The sequence below is a fragment of the Trichinella spiralis genome, assembly GCF_000181795.1.
Source record: "Trichinella spiralis strain ISS 195 chromosome Unknown Scfld4, whole genome shotgun sequence".
Taxonomy (NCBI): Eukaryota; Metazoa; Nematoda; class Enoplea; order Trichinellida; family Trichinellidae; genus Trichinella; species Trichinella spiralis.
Window position 1 is genome coordinate 5,528,256 of NW_003526943.1, and position 23,989 is coordinate 5,552,244.

At 31.0% G+C, this 23,989-nt stretch overlaps 6 protein-coding genes across 6 annotated transcripts; 4 read left to right on the forward strand and 2 right to left on the reverse strand.

The window, feature by feature from the left end:
- The first annotated feature begins 1,712 nt into the window (after window positions 1-1,712).
- On the forward strand, window positions 1,713-7,297 carry Tsp_01377 (solute carrier family 12 member 2). The gene is made up of 16 exons (XM_003377134.1): window positions 1,713-2,024; window positions 2,136-2,213; window positions 2,271-2,442; window positions 2,500-2,639; window positions 2,696-3,147; window positions 3,467-3,563; window positions 4,009-4,116; window positions 4,169-4,292; window positions 4,348-4,605; window positions 4,694-4,905; window positions 5,193-5,443; window positions 5,502-5,796; window positions 6,077-6,407; window positions 6,536-6,653; window positions 6,744-6,954; window positions 7,094-7,297. Exons 1-16 carry the CDS (start codon window positions 1,713-1,715, stop codon window positions 7,295-7,297), a joined length of 3,363 nt encoding a protein of 1,120 aa, XP_003377182.1.
- Window positions 7,298-8,484: 1,187 nt separating this feature from the next.
- Tsp_01376 (hypothetical protein) lies at window positions 8,485-10,158 on the forward strand. Its single transcript, XM_003377135.1, has 5 exons — window positions 8,485-8,586; window positions 9,076-9,167; window positions 9,196-9,263; window positions 10,041-10,087; window positions 10,111-10,158. Exons 1-5 carry the CDS (start codon window positions 8,485-8,487, stop codon window positions 10,156-10,158), a joined length of 357 nt encoding a protein of 118 aa, XP_003377183.1.
- A 1,180-nt stretch (window positions 10,159-11,338) lies between these two features.
- Window positions 11,339-13,375, forward strand: Tsp_01375 (putative UDP-glucuronosyltransferase ugt-60). The gene is made up of 6 exons (XM_003377136.1): window positions 11,339-11,650; window positions 11,705-12,226; window positions 12,463-12,598; window positions 12,746-12,965; window positions 13,028-13,163; window positions 13,349-13,375. The coding sequence occupies exons 1-6, from the start codon at window positions 11,339-11,341 to the stop codon at window positions 13,373-13,375; spliced, it is 1,353 nt and encodes a 450-aa protein (XP_003377184.1).
- Window positions 13,376-13,849: 474 nt separating this feature from the next.
- Window positions 13,850-18,158, reverse strand: Tsp_01374 (hypothetical protein). Its single transcript, XM_003377137.1, has 13 exons — window positions 18,117-18,158; window positions 17,650-17,747; window positions 17,446-17,599; window positions 16,752-17,265; window positions 16,416-16,570; window positions 16,007-16,213; window positions 15,853-15,943; window positions 15,656-15,740; window positions 15,388-15,472; window positions 15,229-15,304; window positions 14,743-14,978; window positions 14,021-14,131; window positions 13,850-13,954 (listed from the first exon to the last, which is right to left on the reverse strand). Exons 1-13 carry the CDS (start codon window positions 18,156-18,158, stop codon window positions 13,850-13,852), a joined length of 1,959 nt encoding a protein of 652 aa, XP_003377185.1.
- A 1,504-nt stretch (window positions 18,159-19,662) lies between these two features.
- Window positions 19,663-21,162, reverse strand: Tsp_01373 (alkylated DNA repair protein AlkB protein). The gene is made up of 6 exons (XM_003377138.1): window positions 21,141-21,162; window positions 20,593-20,663; window positions 20,428-20,557; window positions 20,219-20,379; window positions 20,002-20,088; window positions 19,663-19,803 (listed from the first exon to the last, which is right to left on the reverse strand). Exons 1-6 carry the CDS (start codon window positions 21,160-21,162, stop codon window positions 19,663-19,665), a joined length of 612 nt encoding a protein of 203 aa, XP_003377186.1.
- Window positions 21,163-22,527: 1,365 nt separating this feature from the next.
- Tsp_01372 (putative membrane protein) lies at window positions 22,528-23,812 on the forward strand. Its single transcript, XM_003377139.1, has 5 exons — window positions 22,528-22,972; window positions 23,039-23,214; window positions 23,282-23,452; window positions 23,542-23,647; window positions 23,748-23,812. The coding sequence occupies exons 1-5, from the start codon at window positions 22,528-22,530 to the stop codon at window positions 23,810-23,812; spliced, it is 963 nt and encodes a 320-aa protein (XP_003377187.1).
- Window positions 23,813-23,989: the final 177 nt, after the last annotated feature.

The window sequence follows — 23,989 nt, forward strand, 5'->3', positions numbered from 1 at the left end:
CATTCAGAGATTCTACGATAAAGCAGTTGTTTTCCAAAACATTTCACTTCCCTTTGTCTTCACGAAATGGAAGAAGAATAAATTTATTCAACTTTCTGCCACAATCTTTGATCCGGCGTCATCGTCTCTGATCCCTCCTGCTTCAATTGCTTGCTGCTATTCACAACTTTCATAATTAGCTACTTTGCTTTTGGCTGCTTGTTTGTTTGCTTGAAAATCATCTTTCATCAACCAGTACTTCTTTGATAACAAAAAAAAAGAAAAATTTTGTAAGATTCCATTTTATTACTTTTTATATTTCAATAATCTCTTCTTTTTTGAATCTTCAACTTCACGTTAATAAAGTCCATTTCATTCAATCAACTAGTGAAAATTGATTTCGTTGAAATGATTTTTATTCAGATTTATTCAAACGTGCTAAATATACACATATAATGCTGAATGAATAAAATGATAAATATTTTGCGCTTCTCTATTTATACATTTTATTTTAAAAGTGGTACTTCACGATTGTGAACAATAAACTGAGAACATATGATAGAAAGTTATTTGAAATTGTAGTCGATTTTAATGAAAAATTTTTATTTTTCATAAATCTCACATTGTTTCAAATTTATCTAAAAATAAGCAATGATAAAAATTGTAATTTTTTGTCTCAAACTTTTTGAACATTCTTCTTTTTCCACTAACTTGAACAGGTAATGTCTCAATTTGATCACTTCAAAAATCGTTACATTTGCTGTCATCATTTTTTCTTATCAATCTATAAAACTGGTGAAAAATATTTCCCATATCGCAAATATTGTTAACATCATTTTGCCTGTCAAAACTGACTGGCAAAATTTCCTTGTACTAGTGAAGTCTTCATTCGATTTTTGATCAACCTGATCATTATATATTTAATCCTCGTGAAAGGTCACTTTTCGTTTCAGTTGATTTAAATTGTTAATGCAAAAATTGACACCCAACTACTGCTGAATTCAGTTCATCACAGTTTTGCATCTTCAATAAGGAGACGAGACTGGAATTTGGTCGAAATATTTCCATTCAAAATTAATTCTTTCCACTTATCTCACCAATACTGCAGAGTATTTTAAAATTTACCTGTGAAAAAAAACTACAATTAAATTGAAAGAGAAATTAAAATTCATTAAATTACACAATTAACACGCTTTTCGCTTTTGAACCAGTTTTGCATTTTCATTGGCCATTGACATTTTACTCTTTTTTTATTAACAATTCATTTCCTTTTCTAATTTAAGCTACATTATTAAATTAATAACTGCAAATAACACTGGCAGATTATATGCTATTCAACACTGTATGCATGAGATTTTTTTCAACTTATTATTATTATTTAATACAACTTTTTTTTCACAAAACTTTTACAAAAACGGCATTTAACATTAGCTTATTGTTATCACAAACTTTTCATTATAAATGATCACATATCGAATATTCTTTAAATATGATGAATCACAAACTATTTAAAAAAACAACATAAATTTTTGAGGTATTTTTATTGTATAATAAATGTTATAAAATTTTGATTTGATATGAATAACAACAGCTTAAATTATACTGTAAACATGTAAGAATGAAAATATTCACAAACGTATTTGTGCAAGGTGTACTTTTTACCTTTCCATCAATTCCACCCTCACAAGCAATAACAGTTTGTCATATGGATTCATTTTAGAAATCAATTTTCAATGCAAAGCGAATCTGGTAAAGAAAACACTGCCTCAGGGATAATATCCAAAGAAGCAGAATTGCAAGCATCACCTGAAGCGAAATCTACATCCGCTGAATTGCAAAAATCTTCTGGAACAAATTCAGATTCAGAAAATGAGCAAATACCAGCGAACAATCGAAATTTGCCCGCAACTGAACCTATGCCTCATCTGCAAAATTATGCTGACAAAGATGTTCATCATTTCACAAATTCAAATTTGAAAAAACGCCCAAGTTTGAGCCAGCTTCATTCCGACTCTGTAATCTATCTTGATAATATAATAGATCGTGTAAGTATTATTTTGAAATAATAACGCAGTTTCTGATTCTTGATATAACTTTGATATAACATTATTTATAGCTAAAAAATTTTAATTCATTTAATGTTAAATGTATTATAGAAACAAGAAGTTCCACATCTTGATGGCAAGCAAACAAAAAAGGTGCAACAAAAGTTGGGCTGGATTGAAGGTGTATTAGTAAGTAACAAAAACTGTATATTCGACAAGCAGTCAGAGTAGAGTGGTTGATTTTAGATAAGAAGTTCATTGAGCGTTTTTGGAGTAATATTTTATTTACGCTTGACATGGATTGGTGCACAAGCGGGCATTGCTTTGGGAAGCATAATCATCGTTTTGAGTTCATTAATAGGATTGCTTACTGCATTGTCACTTTCGGCATTGTGCACAAATGGTCGAGTTCAAAGCGGTAAGTTCAGGAAAAACACAAAAAACGCTTGCATTCTGAAGAATTTAATCATTTCAGGCGGTGTATATTATATTGTATCTAGAACTTTGGGGCCTGAATTTGGAGGTAGTATTGGAATTATTTTTTGCCTTGCCAACGTTACTGCCACAGCAATAACTATAACTGGCTTTGCGGAAACAGTCGTTTCACTTATGGGAGTAAGTAAAATGAAGATGCTTGTTCAAATTTAATCATTCGACTGATTATTTATTAGCGATTCCATACTCAACTAATTGATGGAGAAATAATGGACATCCGAATCATTGGATGGATAACTGGATGTGTGCTTTTGATGATAGTTTTTACAGGCGTTAATTTTGAAGCGAAAGCACAAATAGTTCTTATGGTTGTATTAGTCGCCTCAGTTTTGAACTATTACATAGGAACATTCATTCCCATCAGCGAAGAGCAGATGGCACGGGGTGTGACAGGCTATGACAGAAATACACTGAAAAGCAACTTTTTTCCTGATTGGCGTGGTGAAGATTTTTTCAGCATTCTTGCCATTTATTTTCCAGCTGTAGCAGGTTTTATGGCTGGAGCGAACATCTCTGGAGATTTGAAACATCCTGAATCAGCTATTCCCAAAGGAACCTTGTGGTCGATGCTAATTACTGGAGGAATTTATTTGAGTGTGCTCTGGGTTACAGGTTCTACTGTATTAAGGTAAGATAATATTAATTATTAATGAACAGTTTTATATTTCTGATGAACATACACTTTTGTTTTTTTCAAAAGCCTCTCTTATAAACCCTAATTACACGAAACTTGCTAAAGCTGTCGAATAAAGTGCATAATGTACAATTTTTAAACTTCCATTTAAACTTTTCAAGTTACCTTTTTCTGTCTATAATTTTTTTGATACAAACTAGTAGTCTTGTTCAAAATATAAATTAATATAAATGTTTTAATTTTTTGTAAAAATAAAAAAGTGAAATGAATATAAAAGTGAACAAATGATTTTTAATAACTGATTGTACATTAGAGATGCGTCTGGTTCAATTGAAGATTTAAGAGATGGAACGTTGACAGACTGTGCCGCAAATTTTACATGTTTGTATGGAACTCAGAATTCCTATGAGGTATTTTGATAAGTAAAATATGATAATTTGCAATAAATTCTGAATTTATAATTTCAATATAGTAAATTTTGACTAGAGTTTAGAATATAAATGATAAACTGTAAAAATTGAACATGAACATGGACTGTTGTACATATACTAAAATTTCTTAACCAAATAATAATTAAAATTTTTATTCTTTAACTTTAAATTAAGTATTTTTTAAAGTAAAATATTTCTTTCTATATTTTTATCATAAAACAGATTGATATTTGTTTAATTTAACAAAAAGATTTTACTAAATGTTTGAAATGAAATTAGTAACTTTTCATAAATTAATGAATAATTAATAAATTCATTGAATATTAATATTTTATATTAATAATAATAAAATATTTGTATTTTTGGAATTATCATTTCAGTTTATAAAGAAAAACAACATTAAGTAATGTAAAAGACTGTTTAGGTTTTGGAACTTGAAGGTGCATGGGGTCCATTAGTAACAGCCGGGATCTTTGCTGCCAGCCTGAGTTCAGCTCTCGGAGCTATGATATCAGGTCCTAAACTTTTTCAGGTAAAAATTCCATTATTCAATTACTTTCTAATTGCATTGCTTTTGGTTTAAGGCAGTGGCTAAAGACAAACTATTTCCAAAAATTGAATTTTTTGCGGAGGGTCATGGTCGAAATAAGGAACCTAGACGTGCTATTGTCCTTTTGTTTGCTATCAGTATGGCAATTATTGGAATAGGTATATTGTCTTCCAAAATAAAATGCATATACTCTTGTTATGTACTTTGCTTTAGGCCAAATCAATATTATTGCACCAATAATAAGCAATTTTTTCATGGCTACCTACGCTTTGATCAACTACGCTTGTTTTGATGCTTCTTTTGCAAAAGCACCTGGTTTTCGACCATCATTTACTTTTTATAACAAGTGGATGTCACTTATTGGAGCACTAATTTGTTTTGGTTTCATGTTTTTAATAAACTGGTGGGCAGCTTTGATTACTACTGCATTTGCAATAATGCTTTACGTGTATCTCTTGCGAAGAAAGCCAGGTCAGTTACATTCAAACAAATTATTTGCTTTCATTTACTATTGATCAGCATATATGCTTTTGATTAAAATGTATGGAATCTGTTTCAGATGTAAACTGGGGTTCCAGTTTGGAGGCAAATTCATACTTAAGTGCTTTGAGAAGAATGCTAAAACTACAATTTACCCGAGATCACATCAAAACTTATCGTCCTCAAATTTTGCTTTTATGTGGAAGTCCAGTACGACGCCCAGAGTTAATTGACTTTGTGTCAAATATAACCAAAAACACCTCTCTGCTTATTTGTGGCCATGTGATTCTGGTAATTAATTTTACATTCTACATAACATTTCTCCATTTAAACATTTTAATATATCACTTTATTATAAAAATATACCTTGATAGACTGGATTTTCAAATGTAGCTTCAATTAATGCATCTGTACGGAGAGCTAATGCTGAGTTTTAATATTCAAGTAAAGCATTTTAAATTAAAGTAGGTTAAATGAACTGCTACTTAATGTATGAAGCTGTTTGGATAAAATGAACTAACTAAATTGAAATAATTTATTAACATTTTTATAATACTGAATTTTTTTTATAAAAAAAGGGCTCACCAAGTGAAAAGGTGTTAGAAGTGGTTGACCGTTACAATAAGCATATGATTGTCTGGCTAAAAAGTCGAAGAATATATGGCTTTTATTCACCAGTAATTGCACCAAATTTGTCCGAAGGAGCTCATTATTTACTTCAAACAGCTGGCATGAGCTATTTAAAACCCAATATCTTATTTCTTGGATATAAAAACAATTGGATTGAATCAAACGCTAAAGAAATCAGCGAATATTTTCAACTTATTCAGTATGTGAATACTTATCGCATCATTTATTACATCGTTTAATGAATGTTTTTATTTTAGCTTTGCATTTGACTATGATAAAGCTTTGATTATTTTGCGTCTTCCTAAAGGATTTGACATCTCGTCACTACTTAATCAAGAAACAGTGAATGATTCCATTTCGGATAATGTCACTGCTCATGGTGTTCACAATGTTCGTTGCAAATACGTAAGGAGTGATGGAAGTTCCATCATTGTTAGTCCACTTAGAATGACTGCATCTATGGATAGTGTATTTACGGATACTGTTAGCATAAATTTTGGAGCTTATGATAATCCGCGTTTTCATGATAGCAGACTGGATGTTAATTCAGAGGTAACAAATCACCCTTATTAAAATATAATTAATATTAATCTTGAAAATTTTAAAATAGTGTTATAAAACTGTAAGCACTAATTAACTTTTGTATGCTGACAGGCTTATCTTGCAGAATTTCCATTTATTTATCATCAGTTACCTTATTTATTGGCAAGTAAAATGATTAAAGTTAAACAGTGCGCAATGCAATTTTAATGCTTTGTATTTTTTACTTATATTTATCAAGAAAAAACTCTAAAAGATTTCTTTTAATTTTCAGTAGCATTTTTATTTATAGAAAGGAATAATTGATGGAAATCCATGTTTCGATATGAATGATTCAGAGTGCATTATGCATGATCGCCGTTATAATTCTATGCGGACCAATATTAATGATAGTGAAGTCGATTCATCTATCGATGCAGCATCAATTCGTGATCTAAATTTTGAAATTGTGACGAGCAACACGCATGAAGCACTAAAAGGAAGAAAGAAAAGCACAATAATTAGTAAAGTTATGAAAGGAGATAAATGGAAGAAAACTCTCGCCGGTGGTCAGCAACTTAATGTTTTTAAAAATCGAATAAAGAAAGCTGTTATTGATGTTTGGTGGCTTTGTGATGATGGTGGTGAGTTAAACAAGCAATAAAAATTGATGTTGTAAACTTCAATAAATTAATAATTAGCCTGCTAGTATTATTAAAAATGGAAAATTAAGAAATTTTATTAGAATGACATTTGAATATTCCATTTTCAGGTCTTACTATTCTCATCCCACATTTACTTACACTGGAAAGGTCGTATCTTGAAGAAGCCAAATTACGTGTTTTTACAGTTGCAACTGATTCAGAAAAGTTTGAAGAACAAAAAAAAGAGTAAGTCACACTATGATCTATTAAAGTAAAGCATCTTTTAAAAATACTTGTAAAGATATGTTATCATTGTTTGAATTTAAATATTTTCAGACTTTCCAACTTGTTGGATTCATTTCGAATTGATGTCAAAGATGTTACTGTCATTCCTGATATTTCACAACAACCAAAAGAATCAACGCTGAATGAATTTAATCAGCTTATTTCAAAATTTAAAGTTGCAGATAGAAACAGTGGTCAGTTAGAAGAGGAACTGCTGGCTGTTGCAACTGATGATGCAGAACTTTCAATGCTAAAATACAAGGTATTCATGTTTAATTTAATTTTGAACAATATTTTATATTAAAAAAGTTACTTCATTGAATTTTATGTAAATAATGCTTATCAAATGCGAAATTAATAATGCTTATCACAGAAAGTATCTTAAAGACACTTCCTTTTAGACATATCAAACGCTCCGAATACGAGAAGAATTATTAGAAAATTCAAAGAATGCAAACCTAGTAGTCATTACCTTACCTGTACCACGACGAAATGGTGTATCAGCAGCACTTTACTTATCATGGTTGGAAATGCTTTCTCGAGATCTGCCGCCTACCCTACTCATTCGTGGAAATCAAAAGGCTGTTTTGACTTGTGAAAACTGAATTTCAACCTAAAAGAAGATTTTCATTTTAATTATTAAAGAAAAATTTCCAGTTTATTATTTTATGCATTTTTTCAGATTAAGCATCACTTTTATTGGACACATTTGTTTCATTGATAATAATTAAATATGAAACTTAGACAACGAATAAATAATAATAAATGTAGCAGTAATAAAAAGATAATTGTCATAATAAAATAACTGTAGCAACATAACTGCTTCATATCTATAAAAAATTGTGCAATTATAAGCGCAGTAAGTTACATATGCAAAACAAAAGCACTTGCCTGTGAGAGAATCATACAAAAATCATTTTAAATTAATAAAAAAACCAATAAAATTTCTTCTTTAAACAGTAAGCATAATTTTTACCCAGTTAGATCATTCCTTAAAAATCACATTTTGTAAATTATAAAAATGAAATATGAAAGCATGATGCATATTCTTTGTGCATATGCCTTTATAATAATATGCTTGTATGCGTATACACTGTTTGCAATGTACTTATTATATGTTTGCTGCTACGGTGTTTACTTTACAAATTAGAGTTTAAACGTATTTTGAATAAATATCTCCACTTTATGCAAGACATGATTTAGCAAAGGCCTAACTGAAAAGTAAATAAATTAAAACCACTTTCAAAAATTCCAGTATCTTTTCTACGTATTCCGTGAAATTTAATGAAATTATATATTGCACTTTCATATTCAATCAATCATATTCAATTTTATTATTAAATTTGCAATTAGTAAAATATAACATTTTGTTTATTAAATATTTATGATCATTTTAAAATATTTTTATTTTAACAAAGTAAAATTCAATATCTGGCATTACAGCAGATTACAAGCGTTTTGTGTTCAATATGGCAGGAGCCAACAGTTATTCAATACAACCACAAACTAAGTAATTAATAACTATCTTTTTTTATTCTTTGCGAGTATTTATTTAGTGTCTGCGCTTCAGATGCCATCTTGCGCAGTTTCTGCGCATTACAGATAGCTTCTGTAAAATGAACATGCTCTGCCTGAATTGCAATATTTTATGGAAACAGCCCAAAGATTCCGTTTCACTCGTCCCATCTATGGAAATTGAACTGCATCATTTCTATATATGATGTAATATTTTAAGTGCTTTTTCTGATAGCACAGCTGTTTACGCTTTGTACTGCCACAGAATTAGCTGTTGATGTATCCATCTGGAAGGATTCTCACACAAAGGTTTTGTTCCGTAGGTCATCCATGTGTTGCTGGTGCACTGTTCAGTGTCACGGGAAGTTTCCAATGTACAGTATAGATGTTAATTTCATCTTTAGCTCTGTAAATGCTTATTCACATTCTCGCAGGATTTGTTTGGAAAACTTAATGCAGAGAACGGTGGTAAAGCTTCTCACTTTAAATTTCTATTAAAATAACGTAATCAAACGCACAATTACGTTCTCCATTTTTGAACCATTTTGGTCTTTTTAGTGTCTGTGACTGTTCCTTTTATTGGAATCTTGTCCAAGAAAATTTGCTGTTCATCTAATTATATAGCACTTTTCCAAGATCAGCTTGAGACTAATTTCATTTATTTCTACCAGTACTTTTCTGAAGCGTCTGAGATGTTCTTTTTAAGTTTTCACAAAAAGCGATGATACCATCTAAATGCATAATATGCATTGTGGGATGCGAAGAGACATTTCCATCGACTGTTTCAATGCTGTTTCAGTGCTGCTACATGGCGTTGTGTAGAACTGATATAGTCAAAGAGAAACTAAATGCGTTTTTCCTTCTTCAGCTTATGCAAGTTCAACATACCACTCTCCAAATTAAAAATACATCTAAAAAATATTTCACTCGTGAAAGTGCGTCCATTGTGTCACGTATCAAGTGTATGGTTGCTGATACATATTTTTAGTGGGTGTCTAGATGGCAGAGTCAGCGCAGAATGTAGTGATGTCCAGTGGCTCTGCGATGATGTAAAACGTATTTTATTAAAAAGAACTGATTTTGTGAATATTGATAAATCATAATTTAATAAATTATGTTAACCTGCCGCTTTCATTAAAATTTTGACATTCTAAATAGTTCACTTTTATTTACTTCCTTACGTTGGTGTGATCATATCTCGAAGAAGCAAATTTGCAATCATAGTTCCAAGTGATGAAAAAAATATGTATAACAAACGGAAGACTAAGTCAAACTGCTCAAATAAGTATAAAAATGAAGTATCTTTAAAAAATATTTGCAAACATATGTTAGTGCCATCCACATTTCAAATTTTTATTTGCCTTTTTGACTTTCAGAAACTGTAGCATAAATAATTGCAATAAAAAAGTAACTGTAGCAAGATAATGGAAAACTGGCATCACAACCGTAAAAAGTTTGACAACTGTGTCAAATAACCAGTTGACTTATCAAAAGTTCAAAACGCATCTTACACACGCTCTTTGAAACTAAAGCTTCCTAACTTGAAACACAAGCTTCTGAAAACTTCTTAACTGCTAAAATGAAATTACACATGTGACCTAAGCACATTTTCTAGTGTTACGATATGCTTATCATTTTCAGACTTGTTAAATATGCTTCTACACATATTTACAAATTACAGTTTTCAAATAACAGTAAAATCAGAGAATTTAAAGTGATGAAATAATTATGTCTAATTTGCATTATAACGTAAACTGCAAATTTGTAAATAAATGATTTTCTTATCAGTTTAAGTTTTTCATCGAATTAATGTTTGCATAAATACTTATACAGTTGACGTCAAAATGATTGAAATGCTGTTGAATGACGAAAAACTAGAAGTAAAATTCTTTCTATTTTCAAGAAATGCTGTGCTTCAAAAACAGTTGATGCTAATGCTTACAAAAGGTAAAAATTATGTAATTAAATATATTTCCTCTGCATATTCCATACTGTAGCAGTCAGTGATTTTTCGCATTGCACAACAATAACTTTAACATAAAAAACTTTGATTAAAAACAAGTAAAACCTGCATACTAGTTTGATGAGTTGTTAAAGTCTAGTTAAGTAAATTCTTACTGCAGGAAATGCATCTGTGAGCAGCATCAATCAAATTAAAAAATGCATCACTGTAGATAATTTTCAATCATGCGCATCATGTCCTTCGATGAACACTTTTTAAAAATAAATTAAACGCTTTAGTCTCTTTCGGTAAAATTTTCAGAGCTAATTTTCTATTGGTTGGCAAAAAATCGAGTTTTCATTGGATAGCTTCTCATTGCATAGTCAGAATAAATTAAACATTTCACAGTATAATTCAGTGGAAGCATTGCACTAATCATAAGTAATCTAATGAATAACAGCTAGATGTATGTTGACACTGTAAGCATGAATGGCTATTTGACGACGGTAAATAGTAAAGATTTCTTAAGACTAAAGACGTGGTTTTGGCCAATGGATCAAATTTATAAAAGAAAATGAAATAAAAAATAATTATTGTAAAAAAAAATTAAAGTAATTGATATGAATTATTTTGGAATTTTTTCCTTTTATCAATCAATTGATTTTATTTAAACAACAAGGAAGCAAACATTAGAATGAAAAATAATGAACAAAATCTAATTGAGGGATATTCAAATAATATAATTTTTTAAATATGGACAATCATATATAACTTTCATAAACAGTATCACATCTTTCCTCTTAAACCGTGCAACTACTTATGTATCATATTTCTGTTTACATATACAGTGTGCTATATATATACTTTATTTATTTACTCATTTATAAAGTGAAACCATTTAAATGATGAAAAAAAATTTAATGGAAAATAGATGCATTTCAATTAATCTTCACTGCTTTGATGCGATGGCTGTAGGATTCTATTGTAAGTAAAGATTCAAGAAAATGTAATATTGATAACGTCAAAATTATGTCAAATGCATGTTACAAACTTATACGACACCAGTGATCGATGGTAGTGATAAAAATATGATTGCAAAAAAATGCTTAAACAAAACAGGTCGTGATTAAACAGCACAAATCAATCAGAGCAAAAACACCGAAGAGTGCGCAAACAAATAACAAGAGCTATGCAAATACATATAACTTTATATGTATTTATATGTTTAACATATGGATTTATTTCTGAACTTTTTGCCAAAGATTTCCGAGGCAACGTTTTGCACTTTGCTTGCGGCATTAGCAAAAGTCACGTGCTATTCAACGAACGTTTGGCAAATGTGCTCAGTGAAAATGGCTACAAAGTTCACATTGTCTTTGCGCCTGTAACACCAGGGGTGGATCTGCCTGATTTCCGTAACAATAAAAATGTGGAAGTGATTAAGATAAATTTTACAATCACTGAAAATGTCTTCACATTGGGGAAACAATGGCAGAATGATGTTTTTAAAAAAGACAGTACAAAAAATATTTTCGTTATTGGAAGAATGTTTCAGAGACTTTTAATCGACAGCTGCAAAATTTTGAGCGAGAATTCAGCATTAAAACAACACATAGAAACTGTTCAGTATGATGTACTGCTGAATTATTGCCTCGATATATGTCCTTTGGCTTTTGGTTGGAAAGGTAAAATTCCAAAAACAATATGCATCAGTCCCTCAACTGTAATATTTGAAAGCGTTGCATCAATAGTTGGAACTCCAATTCGACCAAGCTTCATACCAAATGGAGGAAGTGCGTATTCTGATAAAATGACATTTTTTGACAGACTTAAAAACAGTCTACTTAGTTCCCTTATGCTCCTGTACCCTCAGCTTCCAGTATCGGCGCATAAAACTGAAGAAAGCATTTTTAGAACCATTTACGGCAATGATTTCAAAAGCATTACAGAACTGAATTCGAATATAGTCGGCATGCTAATAAATGGCGAAGCTTCGCTGGAATTTCCAAGGCCGCTGCTACCAACAGTTTTATACTTGGGAGATTTGTTGCCACCAAAAAGCAGTCGACTGAGCACGGTAAAAATTACTCAATTACATTTTCTGAAATATTTAAAATATTTATGCCATAAAACATGCAAAGCAATGTAAAGCACTGTAATAGGAATGGCAACATGTTGTTGAAGCAGAAAATGCAGGGATAATATTGTTTTCATTTGGTTCAGTTATAAAAGCTGATTTAATTCCATGGGAAATAAAAGTGAGTGTTTGAAAATCATTTGGAGGTTATTGTGCAAAAAAACAGTTATTTTTAGAAAGAACTGCTTGATGCTTTCAGCCGGTTTCCTAATTACACTGTTGTTTGCAAGTTGAGTGTGGACGAAAGTCAAAAACATTACTTGCCCCCAAATGTTAAACTCTTCGACTGGATTCCACAAAGAGAGCTTCTAGGTAATAACTGCGCCTTTAAATGTTAAAATATGTTTTTTATAAAATGAAATAATGCAATATGTGCTTGGTGGACTATTTTATGACAGTTAAAATTGAGCATGCAACTAACAGTAAATGCTTTGCTAATAAGAAAATCTTATTAATTAGACCATCCGAAGTTGAAGCTTTTCATCACGCATGCTGGATACAACAGTTTGTTGGAGACAGCTAAAGTTGGTGTACCGATGATTACAATTCCACTTTTTGGAGATCAACTGTCAAATGCTCTACGTGCTGAACGGCAAAAATTATCATTAGTACTCAGTAAATTGGAAATCACTTCTGAAAATTTAGAAAACAAAATGAAAATTATATTGGAAAATGAAACGTAATCATGTTATAAATATTCACTTTCATTCCATTTTAACGTTAACGTTTAATGGATTTTAGATATTTTAATCGTGCTAAACAATTTGCTGGTTTTATCCATGACAAACCTTTGTCAAATGCGGATATGCTAATTCGCTACATGGACATCACTATAAGACGGCAACAGCTTGTAAGATCAGCCGTTCTAAATTTGAACGTTATGCAAGAATTCAATTTTGATAGTATTATTTTAGCAACTTCTGCTTTTCTTATTTTACTTTCATTAGTGAGATAATTCACTTTTGCAAATAAGTTTGGATGAAAATAACGACATCAAGACAGCATTTTAGCTTTTACTGTTGTTTTATTTATTACTTATTCGATTATAGAATTTACTTATAGAACATTCAATTAATTGTAGCAGAGTAACCTTTATTCATTTATCCATCACCATATGAAAAGCACAGCTTTCTTGAGGAAATATAAAAAACTTTCTTATGAGCACTGTAATAATGACATTAATAAATAAAAATATTTCATTACAGTCTGAAAATTACATTGAGTATGCTAAAATAAAATAAAATAAGATAAATACAAAAATATCACGTAGAGCATAAAAAGTGTGAATTACATCGATTTGCATGAATGCTAATGATAAAGTTGATAAATGAATACAAAAACGAAAACTTTAAATTAATATTAACACAACTTCTGCATGTACAAAACAATTATATTTACAATTTTTATCGAGTAGACAGACAGACTGTATGAACAATTCACATAACTTATTATTATTATTCAAATGTCACAATTATTTGCATTATTTTCTTAATGATGTTCATAAAACAAGTATGCAAATTAAAAAAAAACAACATGATGAACAAAGTTATCAGAATAATAAAATTATTTCTGCTTTTTCTTGTTGTTAGGCCTCTTTTTTGGAGGTGTATTGTTTATAACAAAAGAAAACCATTTCTGAGAATTTCCTGATGTGTTGGGTTCGGCTTTCTGAAAAGAACAACATTTTACATTCTACATGGAAGAAATGTTGTAACAACTGCTAAATGCTGTTACCTGCTGTGGTGCATTTTCAGCGATGTCGACAAGATTTGTAACAGATGAAGCTGCAGATGCACATGTAACGGTTGTTTCCTGACTGAGGGCACTTTTGTTTAAGTCCCTTTTCTAAATTTACAAGTTTCAAGTGAAACAGAAAAAAAAGGGGGGGGGGGGAAGGGGTTAAATATAAATATATATAAATAAATAAATGAATATATATATATTACTGCATTCATTTTTTCACGTTTAGACAGCTTTCGAATGGAAAACGCTTTGCGAATACTCTGCAGCATGGTTTTCTTTGCCTTAAAATAAAAATTTTAATATTTCAACCATCACAAATTGTTGCTGAAAGTGAAAATTTGAATAACTGAATTTGTAAATTGAGTGCTGACTGGAGTGGTCAAATTGCTTCGCACCAGATACGATGTATTGAATTCAGCTGAACATTTCAAATTTTCCTCCATATCATTATTGGCCACGTATTGAGTTTCAATCGGATAGATGCTTTTCAAATGCAATGGTACTTTTTTGTTCCTCAAGTGCAACACCGACAAACGATCGTCCCATTTCAAATCACTTTCATTGGTCGCTTCATTGCTAAAAAGAATAATATTATTAAAGAATAATATTTATTTTTAATATAGAAATATATTCAGAAAAGAAAAAGTAAAGTCAAACTTCAAATTCGAAACGTCGTCACCGTCATCATTGTGCACTCGAGATGAAGAAAGTACATTTGCAAAGGAGATCGCATCGTAGCTGAGCTTGACCGTCGGCGTGAATAGACCTTCACCGGATCGGTAGCTTTTCAACACACGCTCAGTTTCATAAGCAGTCACATCCAACTTATGCGGACTGGGACATTTGGACGATTCGATCACCCTTTCTTCGACAACCAAATTGCTCTTGTTACCGACTCTTTTCAGAACACTACATGAAAACAGTTCACCTTCGTTTCCAATCGGTTTAACTGAAATGATACGCAACAAAATAAAAAAATTTCAATGAGATTATGCAAATTTAAGAACAATAAAAAAACCCTTATTGAATACTTATTTGAGTGGCGTGCACTGTCGATGAGACAGAAGGAACGCTGGCAACGGTAGCCATGCTTGATGAACTTGCTCGACTGACCGAATCGAAATAGCATTCATCTTCTGTTTGGAAAAGAACATACAAAAATTACAAATAAAAATCATATTCATATTCATATTTATCACCATTCGATTCTGCAACACTGGACCCAGAAATAAATTTACGCATCGCAGATTCTTTGGAAGGTAATCGGAAAATATTCTAATAATTCATTTCAAATTATATTTCAAAAAAATACACAAAAGAAATCATGCTGCAATGCAATTCTATTCAACCAAACAAACCTTGCCCTGTGATAGATTGGAATGCAATGTTAAAATTTTCATTTCATCACTTTTCAGTGCTGCAGGCACAACAAACTCTTCATTCCTGAAAAATAATAAATCATCAAACTCTTTATTATCACATCACATCACAATTTATTATTATTAATTTATTACCTTCCAAATTCTTCATCTTCTTCTTCGACATTGTTCAAAAGTTGTGGAGAACTGCTGGAAATGAAAAACAAAATAACACCACGAATTTGTGAGCACTGCCGCATATGCTTACAGAATAAAGCTGGTCTGAACAGCGGCATCTGCGACGCTTTTCAAAACTTCTGGTGCCTCTTTCAAAGCGTTGATCTCCTTTTCCTCTGCAAAAGAGATGATCATCGTTTTCCACAATTCAATTCAAAAATTCATTTTAAAAAAATTTTCCGACACAAGACAGAACAACAAATACTACTTGCTTTATCCTATTCTTACCAATTGAAGCCAGTTTATCTTTCAAATTTTTGTACTTGTCATGCAAATGTCTAAACTGCACGCGAATTTCATTATTCGCTTGAGTTAAATCCTGAAAATATGCAAATTTACGAGAGCAAAAAAATTTTCAACACAATTTTTCAAACTGTCCAACTTCAACTTTCAATTGCAGCTCATCGCACTCATCTAACATATCTCGCTTTTCTTTCTTCAAAACATCAATCTGCTTCATCAAATCTTCTAATGTCCTCTTGTAATTGGTTTCTTTTTCGGAAGCAATTACAGATTGTTCATTCAATTCTGATTTCAGCATCATTTCTTCTGCTCGCATACGTCGTATCACAGTTTGGGCATTCATGTTCTAATATACAATAAATAATATATACCATTTTATCATGTATATATATATTTGTGACTTGCTTCATTGAATAATCTGTCATTTTCAATTCTAATCAATTCAAGTTGAGAGGTAGCTGATTCCGCATCACGAGATGTAATTTCTTTCTGATGCTTCAACCTGATGAACAGATTCACACGATAAAAAAACAGATAAATAAATAAACATTTTCAACATACAATTTTATCTCTTCAAGTAGCAAAGCATTTTCATTTTTCACAGATTCCAAAAGTTCATGCTTCTCTTTCAATTCTGCCCTCAACGCTTCTGCACTAGACTGATCTCCTTGCAGTGCCAGCAACTCAGTTTCTACACAATTCACTCAACGATAATTTATTGCAATTTTTAATAAAATTTTATCCATAACAAAACTCGATAGCCTGATTTCTTGTCTTATAAAATCAATATTAAAAAATTTTTTTTAATTTTAAAGATCTGAAAACATATTAATTGAAAGAATAAAAACATTTCAAAAAATACACCGCTGAAACTCAATGCATACCTCTCACTGTGCAAGCTTTAGTAAGAGTTTCCACCTCGTAAGCCAACGTGTCGATAATCTCATTTTTACTAGCAAGAGTTTCTTTTAGTCGTCGAATTTCTTGATCCTTTTGCCGAACTGCAGCCGCATTGCGAACCACTGGCGAGTTCAAAGATTTCACCACAGGACTGGAGCTATTGAGAAAAGAGGCGCTCCCCTTGGCAAAGGAACTACCATTCAGTTCGCTCAAATAGGAACGCATTTCCTCAATCTCTGAATCGGCTGAAGCGCCATTTTCGTTTTCGGCATGTTTAGCATCACCGTTGGTGTAACCGTTCGATTCCAAATGAACATTTCCAAGCAGTCGTTCCCAGAAGGTGGACCAATTAACTGCCACGTCTGCAGGATTGCTCAGACCTTCGCAGACATCTTTGATTACGTACTGGCTTTCTGTGGACACTTTGGTCAAAACCAACTGAACGTGAGCTGTGTTGTTGGCCGAAGTCAAGGCATAGTTCAATGTTAAACACAGAGCCTAAATATTGATCAACACCAAATCAATGTTAAAAATAGAAAATCAAATAAAAAGATGAAATTTACAGTCAGAAAATTACCAACGCCTTAAAAAATACTATTATATATACAGCATAAACAATGCTGTTGCTTTTTTCTTAATCTGAATGAATAGAAAAGAACAAAAATAAATCAAATCTACTATAGCCACTTCTTCTTCGGTTGGATTATCACCATTAATGCTTGCAAGCGATTCCAAATTATCGAACAAATCCTTCTCGTAGAAGGTTTTCAAAGCATAATAAACATAATTCTTGTAATCTATTTCTATTGTTGATAGTGACTGTTCATCCAAACTAAATGTACAAACTTGTATATATAGAATTAAAAAATAAAAGTTAATTACGTGGTGCTTATAATATAACTCAGATGATGGAAATCTTTCAGTGAGCACAATGAATCAGCAGGCGTTAATTCAATACTATCTTCTGTCTCCAAGTTCACCTACAAAATCAAATGCTGTCATACATTAAAAAACGTAAATTATAACAAAAACAAAATTAAAAAACAATAAAGCACACATAATTCAACTAAAATGATCATATATAATATTAAAATTAATAATTATAAATGATGCCGTGTAGAGCATAAATTTACAAATACAAAAAATGATATTGGAACAATTGGAGATATGAGAAAGTATTAATGACACAAAAAACTCAAAATTCCAGTTAAATTTTAAATTGTATTTTCAAATAATAAATGCATACAAGTCGTACAATTATAACAATAACGTAAAGTGCAATACTTATAAAACAACATTTGAAAAACGTTAAAAAGTAAGAAAATAAATTATTTTACTCTTTTACTCACCCATTCAATCAGACGATCAATCTTTTTCTGACAAAACTTCATTACTAGTCAACAGGCACACAGAACGCAAAACTAAAACTAACTGAGCAAACACTTTAACGTTAAAATTTTAACTCAAGGACAAAATAATAAAATGAAAAGTAAGAATAATTCAGTAGTTACAGTATGAAATAGGTCACGAAATTCAAAAACATTAATTCTTAAAATAATTAATTATATAGTTAAGATTTAAAATTTAAAAGAGTTAGATTTTTTATTTTAAATGATTATTTCAATCTTAATATATTAATGTGCAAAATTTTGTTCATAATTCAAAATACATTCATATGCATATCTTCTAATTGATATCCGTTTCTTAAAAAACTCAGTGCTAAATATTTAATAAATTAACTTTGAGCAATAAATTTTTTTTCGTCAGTCTGTGTTATGTGTGACAGGAATAAAAGTGATTATAGAGCAAAGCAATTAATTATACATGTGGATAATGAACTGGCTACAATTAAAAATTATCTAATATTAAGAATAAGCATAATGATCAACAAGAATTTAGAAATCATTTATACCATTAGTTAAAACAGTTCAAAATTAAATTCTCATATCACAAATTTTATTTAAAAACTATTCAATTGGAGTAACTTTCAAATTTTTAGTGTTTCATTCAGCATTATTGCACTATACTATATAACTATACTCATCAGAATGTTGGATTTCAGGCGAAAATTTTCAGTTCGCTTTCCTACTGGTTGTTGAAGCTGGTGAGCTGGGCTTAAAAGTTCAGTACAGAATAGATAATGAAATAAAAATGCTCCTTGCCACCGCTTTCCTTCCTGTAGCGCAAGTCGATACCAGTGTTAGCCTGCTTGAAGCAGGCACTACAGGTAGCATATAAGCTTTATTCCATTATTTTATAACTGCTGCTTTAGAATGTACATAATGCAAATTATAAAACCAATGACTACTTGGAATGGACTGCTCAATTAGCTAAGAAAGAAAGCGGGTAAAAGCTGTCGGGTTTTATATTAGTGATGGTTTTGTATTATATTTTATTGACTGCTCTTTCCTCTTTCGTTGTTTCTACTTTGCTAATAATGATCACTTATATTTGTTTATTTTAGTTATTCCTGTTCATCATTGCCGTTATTGTCTGTTCTTTACTATTGTTATTGATGTTTTATGTTTTGAAAAATAAAATTCATTGCTTAATATATTTTGCTGCTTTTGTTGACCTATCTATTGCTATCATATTTTATAAAATTTCATCATGGTACAATAACAAAATATAAAATAACGAAAAAATTGATATTAAAAATACTGATTGCTGAAACGTGTGAAATGTAAAAGAAAACGGTTATTACATAAATGAGAAAGTCACATAATCGTCAATGGAAATATTTAGACAATAAAATGAAACTTTAGCAACTAATCAAAAGAAAGAAATTTGAATCAATGAACAATTAGATTAAAAAAATCAATCTGACTTGGCAATGAACATCGAATGAGAAACGAACTTTAATAATAACCGAGATAGTCTCTCTCGGTAAAATTTTCACTGGAATCCAGCATCCCATGCGTATTCATGCACGGTTATTGAAAACAGCTGTAAAAGCTGTAATCGTTTTCGGCACGTTTCGAATTGTAATGGATATTCGTGTTTTACGAGGAATTTTTTCTTCGCTACTATACTTTTCTGAGCATAATTTATAGTTTAGTATTTTTTCACTGATTTCATCTTCTTTAACTTCTTTGATACCATGCTGGAAATTTACGTACAGCTGCTCAGAAATTATTAATAAGCTTTTCCGTTCAAGGAGAAATGATCCAATATAATTTCTCGTCTGCAAACAAGATTGCTCAGTCAACATTCAATGTAGAAATGCATACATACTTCTGTTTCATAGAGATCAAGCAAAGTATGACTCCCCAAAGTAATGTTGGCAACCACAGGAAAATAAGCTGGCCCATCAGTATGAGGCTAAAAAGTAAACTAAATTAAAAATTTCAGTTTATGAATGAAACAAATCATATTCTTTCCGCGACAATATTCACATATATTGTAATTTAAAATAATTTAATTTTAAAGAAATTATAAAAAGAACAATTACCATAATTCCTTGACCAGGTAAATATTCATTGATTAGAACATGATTCGGTTCATTACCTGGAGTAAACAATGGTACTGACTTACAAACCCGCTTCATCAGTGCACGTAACCAGAAAGGTATATCATTAACTTGAATGAGTCCCTTTTTGCCAACAATACCTCCTTAAATAGACTCATCAGTTGATAATAAAAATAAATCGACCCTAGTACCGTAATTTAGCAAACGCCTAGCACTAAGGCAAGTCCATTTCGGAGCGGGAGCTGAATATATCTGCTGTGTATAAAACTCTTCCTCCTTGTCATTAAAATATTCTGGAATGTAAAATGCCGCAGCTGGAGCCTTAAATAATGTTATTTACTAAAAATAAATATTACGATCAACAATGGTACCTCCTCAATTGCATATTTCATAAAGTCAACATTTTCATTGCTATGTGCCATATTTTCTTAAATATGAAGAACATAAACGAAACAAAAGTACAAGCTAATTTTAATTGATCATTTGCAAATACATATGAAAAAATGCAGACGCTAAAAACTACTGTGATGATTTATACACATATGATTTATTTATTTTTATATGTTTATTTATTTATTTATTCAGAAGTTCTAAAAAACTGAAAAAGTTTAGTGAAAATTTTAAAATAGAAAAAACACGAATATTGTTGTACTTAAAACAGGAAAATGTACACAGGTACAACATGAACGTAGAATAAGTTGAGTAAACACTCTACAGAAAGTTAAGAGAAACCATCCAGTAGAGACATATGCAAAACGAATGTATCTTAAATTATCAGCATACTGTAATAATATATTTATCAAGGTTAAATATATTACCTTGAAAATTTCTTTGAACTAAACAAACAAAACAGATTAGATAAATTAAAATATAAACATTTAGTTGAAGTGTCAGTTAAATATACTGAACGTTAACGGACAAAGCATTTTTCAAAGATATTTATTGCAATGACGTTTTGCTGATAAGCACAATTTTATCACTTTGGTTTTTATATTATTCAAATACTTTTGTATATAATATTATATTTTTTAGCATTAAAATTCATTAAATTTAAAACTGAATAAAAATAAATAAAATAAAAAGGATTGTAAAAAATTTGCTTCCATTTTACTGATATTTTTCTACAAATTTGAGTGATGAACTATGAAATACAATGTGCAAAAGTGAAATGCTTTCAGGTATTAATAAAAGAAGTTCTAATCAAAAAATATTTAATGCTTCGATAGATTATATCTAAAATTATTGTAACTTGCATTCTCTTATCGACCGTACATGAAATTTATTCTGTTTCATTTTGACAATGAAAAATGAACGTGGGCTTGAAACAAAAGCGAATCAGCACTGATGGAAAGTTAGGTAATTTTTATTTTTAAAATTGCTGCCATACCATTGATATTTACGAAACCACGTTCCGAATGGAATGCACAGATTCCCTTGCATGTTTACATTTCCATTTTCATATTCACACATTAGAACAATAATTGGAATAACTTTTGTTTTGCATTTTATGCGGTGATACTTATATTATTTGTCATGAGTGAAATATAAGTTGAGATTGATTTTTACTTTTTCTTTTGAAAAGTTGCTTACTTTGAAAAGTTTTGAAAAGTTACTTTAATTATTACTATTTTTGATAATCGTTGTAAAGTTTACTTTGTAGATGGCAGTGCGATAAACTTTTCTCATCACTAACGATGGCTTTTCAATTGCATGAAATTCCATTCGCAGTGTGATAAAAAGTAAACTTTAATTTATGGTTCGCCTGCAGCACGTTGGAACAATAATAATTTTCAACCTTTGCACATGTGTTGTATGTGTATGTATGTCAAATCGCTGCATGCGTATCACAAATGATCAACCAAGTCTTTACTACAATTCAAATGACGTTTATTATTTTTTACACTTTCAATAATATTCTTATCATTTTAGGATCAAGATATTTTGTGGCGCAGCTTTTTTCGCTACGGGGGAATGTTCCATCGAAGTGTGTATTTAGGATTGTTCGTTTATTTTCACCAATCAATCAGCATTGCATAAAAGGTGAGCTTCGTCAATAAAGTGAATGATGAAAGTTTTGATGATCTCTTGATGAGGATAAACTGACAATAAAAGTGGCAAACAGTTTTTCTGGTGTTATAAGATTTAATGTTTTATTACATTTTTATTCAGTGTTCAAGTTTCACCTATTTTTTTTGAAATTTGAATGAAATTGATTTTTTTGTTGCAAGTATTTCGTGAATGTCAAACCGTCATCAATAAATAAATCATGTATTTATTATAAAATTGACAGGATGTTTCATTGTTTTCAGAATTTATGTATGGCAGTGTCTGAATATAGTATGATGCTATTTTACATTTTGTTGTCGTGTTGTTCGACGCTGGGGTGGGGATTGTTCATTACCACTGTTCCGTGGTCGTCGACGCATGCCGTCGGCGAAGCACAACTATTGAACAGTACTACAGCTGCCTCATTTGTTACTTTTGGTGATAATTTGATAACACATGCATTGACGGATGTCATGTCAACTTTGCCGCCCACATCTACTATAGAAGCGGATAGCAGCAGCAGCAGCAGCAGATTTTCGCATGCATTTTTAGCTTCATGTTCTGTTGTAATAGTGAGCGAAATTGGCGATAAAACTTTCTTCATCGCTGCCACAATGGCAATGAAATATTCCCGAATAGTTGTGTTCAGTGGTGCTCTTACTGCTTTGCTTTTAATGACCACATTATCAGGTGGAATTTTTCATGAAAAGCGTTTTTTTAAATTATTATTCATTCTTTAAATGTTCAATGTTGCAGCATTTCTTGGCTCTGCAGTTCACTTGATTCCTCATCATATTGTTACTTATTTTTCCTCGGCATTGTTTGCTGTGTTTGGCTTGAAAATGCTGCGAGATGCTTATTACATGACCAACAATGAAGCGGTAGAAGAGTTCGAAGAAGCACAAGCCGAAGTGTCAAAACTCGAAGCGACAGTAAATAAATAAATCAGTATATATCCTTTACGCGCTTATAATAAGTTTAAACTTTGTTATTTTTAAGAGAAACGCGAAAGATTTAGAAGCTGGAAAATCTTTCGCACCCAGCATTTGTACTGGAAGTGCAATGTGTCGCTTCATTGGAGCGATATTCGTAGAAGCGTTTATACTGACTTTTCTGGCAGAATGGGGGGATCGATCTCAAATGGCAACGGTGATTTTATCTGCGAGTGAAGTAAATATGTCTGCCGAAAGGCTGCAGTTCTGGATGATTATCGTTTTCATCCTATCCGTCCAGTTGCATGAAATTATCTCATTTTTTAGAACATAACCGGAGTGATAGTTGGTGGCACGTTCGGACACAGCTTGTGCACAGGAATGGCGGTTCTGTGTGGGCGAATTGTTTCTCAAAAATTATCTGTCAAAGGAGGTAGGTAAATGGTCTATTTGAGGAAATAAAAATGTATTTTACTTAAAATCCTCAACCATCACACATCTGTATCATAAACATCAGCCTTGAATATTTTTAGTGACTTACATTGGAGGTGTGATATTTTTATTTTTCTCCCTGTCATCACTAATATTGAACAAGTGAAGAAGCATGTCCAAATTGCTGAATCCGATGAAAAAAAGATATGTACCTGTACTCGAACTGCCCCTATTGTTGCATACATATATATATATGTATATATATATGTATATTTATAATGGTGAATCAGTCATAATCATCAACGAATCATGAACACAGACAAACCTATTATATATATTAATA

Bases quoted from the DNA above. Each gene is read 5' to 3' on its own strand.
- Tsp_01377 (XM_003377134.1), top strand. From the start codon at position 1,713: ATGCAAAGCGAATCTGGTAAAGAAAACACTGCCTCAGGGATAATATCC. The intron at 2,443-2,499 runs GTAAGTTCAGGA...TAATCATTTCAG, and splicing joins AAATGGTCGAGTTCAAAGCG to GCGGTGTATATTATATTGTA. The intron at 3,148-3,466 runs GTAAGATAATAT...ATTGTACATTAG, and splicing joins ACAGGTTCTACTGTATTAAG to AGATGCGTCTGGTTCAATTG.
- Tsp_01376 (XM_003377135.1), top strand. From the start codon at position 8,485: ATGTATCCATCTGGAAGGATTCTCACACAAAGGTTTTGTTCCGTAGGT. The intron at 9,168-9,195 runs GTGTATGGTTGC...ACATATTTTTAG, and splicing joins TCCATTGTGTCACGTATCAA to TGGGTGTCTAGATGGCAGAG. The intron at 9,264-10,040 runs GTATTTTATTAA...ATACTTATACAG, and splicing joins GCTCTGCGATGATGTAAAAC to TTGACGTCAAAATGATTGAA.
- Tsp_01375 (XM_003377136.1), top strand. From the start codon at position 11,339: ATGCAAATACATATAACTTTATATGTATTTATATGTTTAACATATGGA. The intron at 12,227-12,462 runs GTAAAAATTACT...AGTTATTTTTAG, and splicing joins AAAGCAGTCGACTGAGCACG to AAAGAACTGCTTGATGCTTT. The intron at 13,164-13,348 runs GTTATGCAAGAA...ATTTACTTATAG, and splicing joins CAGCCGTTCTAAATTTGAAC to AACATTCAATTAATTGTAGC.
- Tsp_01374 (XM_003377137.1), bottom strand. From the start codon at position 18,158: ATGAAGTTTTGTCAGAAAAAGATTGATCGTCTGATTGAATGG. The intron at 16,214-16,415 runs GTTTATTTATTT...ATTGTATATTAG, and splicing joins TAAAATTGTATGTTGAAAAT to AACATGAATGCCCAAACTGT. The intron at 15,305-15,387 runs GTTTGTTTGGTT...ATGAATTATTAG, and splicing joins CCAATCTATCACAGGGCAAG to AATATTTTCCGATTACCTTC.
- Tsp_01373 (XM_003377138.1), bottom strand. From the start codon at position 21,162: ATGCTTTGTCCGTTAACGTTCA. The intron at 20,089-20,218 runs GTAATTGTTCTT...TTTACTTTTTAG, and splicing joins TACCTGGTCAAGGAATTATG to CCTCATACTGATGGGCCAGC. The intron at 19,804-20,001 runs GTATGTATGCAT...AATTATGCTCAG, and splicing joins TTGATCTCTATGAAACAGAA to AAAAGTATAGTAGCGAAGAA.
- Tsp_01372 (XM_003377139.1), top strand. From the start codon at position 22,528: ATGTTTCATTGTTTTCAGAATTTATGTATGGCAGTGTCTGAATATAGT. The intron at 23,215-23,281 runs GTAAATAAATAA...GTTATTTTTAAG, and splicing joins TGTCAAAACTCGAAGCGACA to AGAAACGCGAAAGATTTAGA. The intron at 23,648-23,747 runs GTAGGTAAATGG...GAATATTTTTAG, and splicing joins AAAATTATCTGTCAAAGGAG to TGACTTACATTGGAGGTGTG.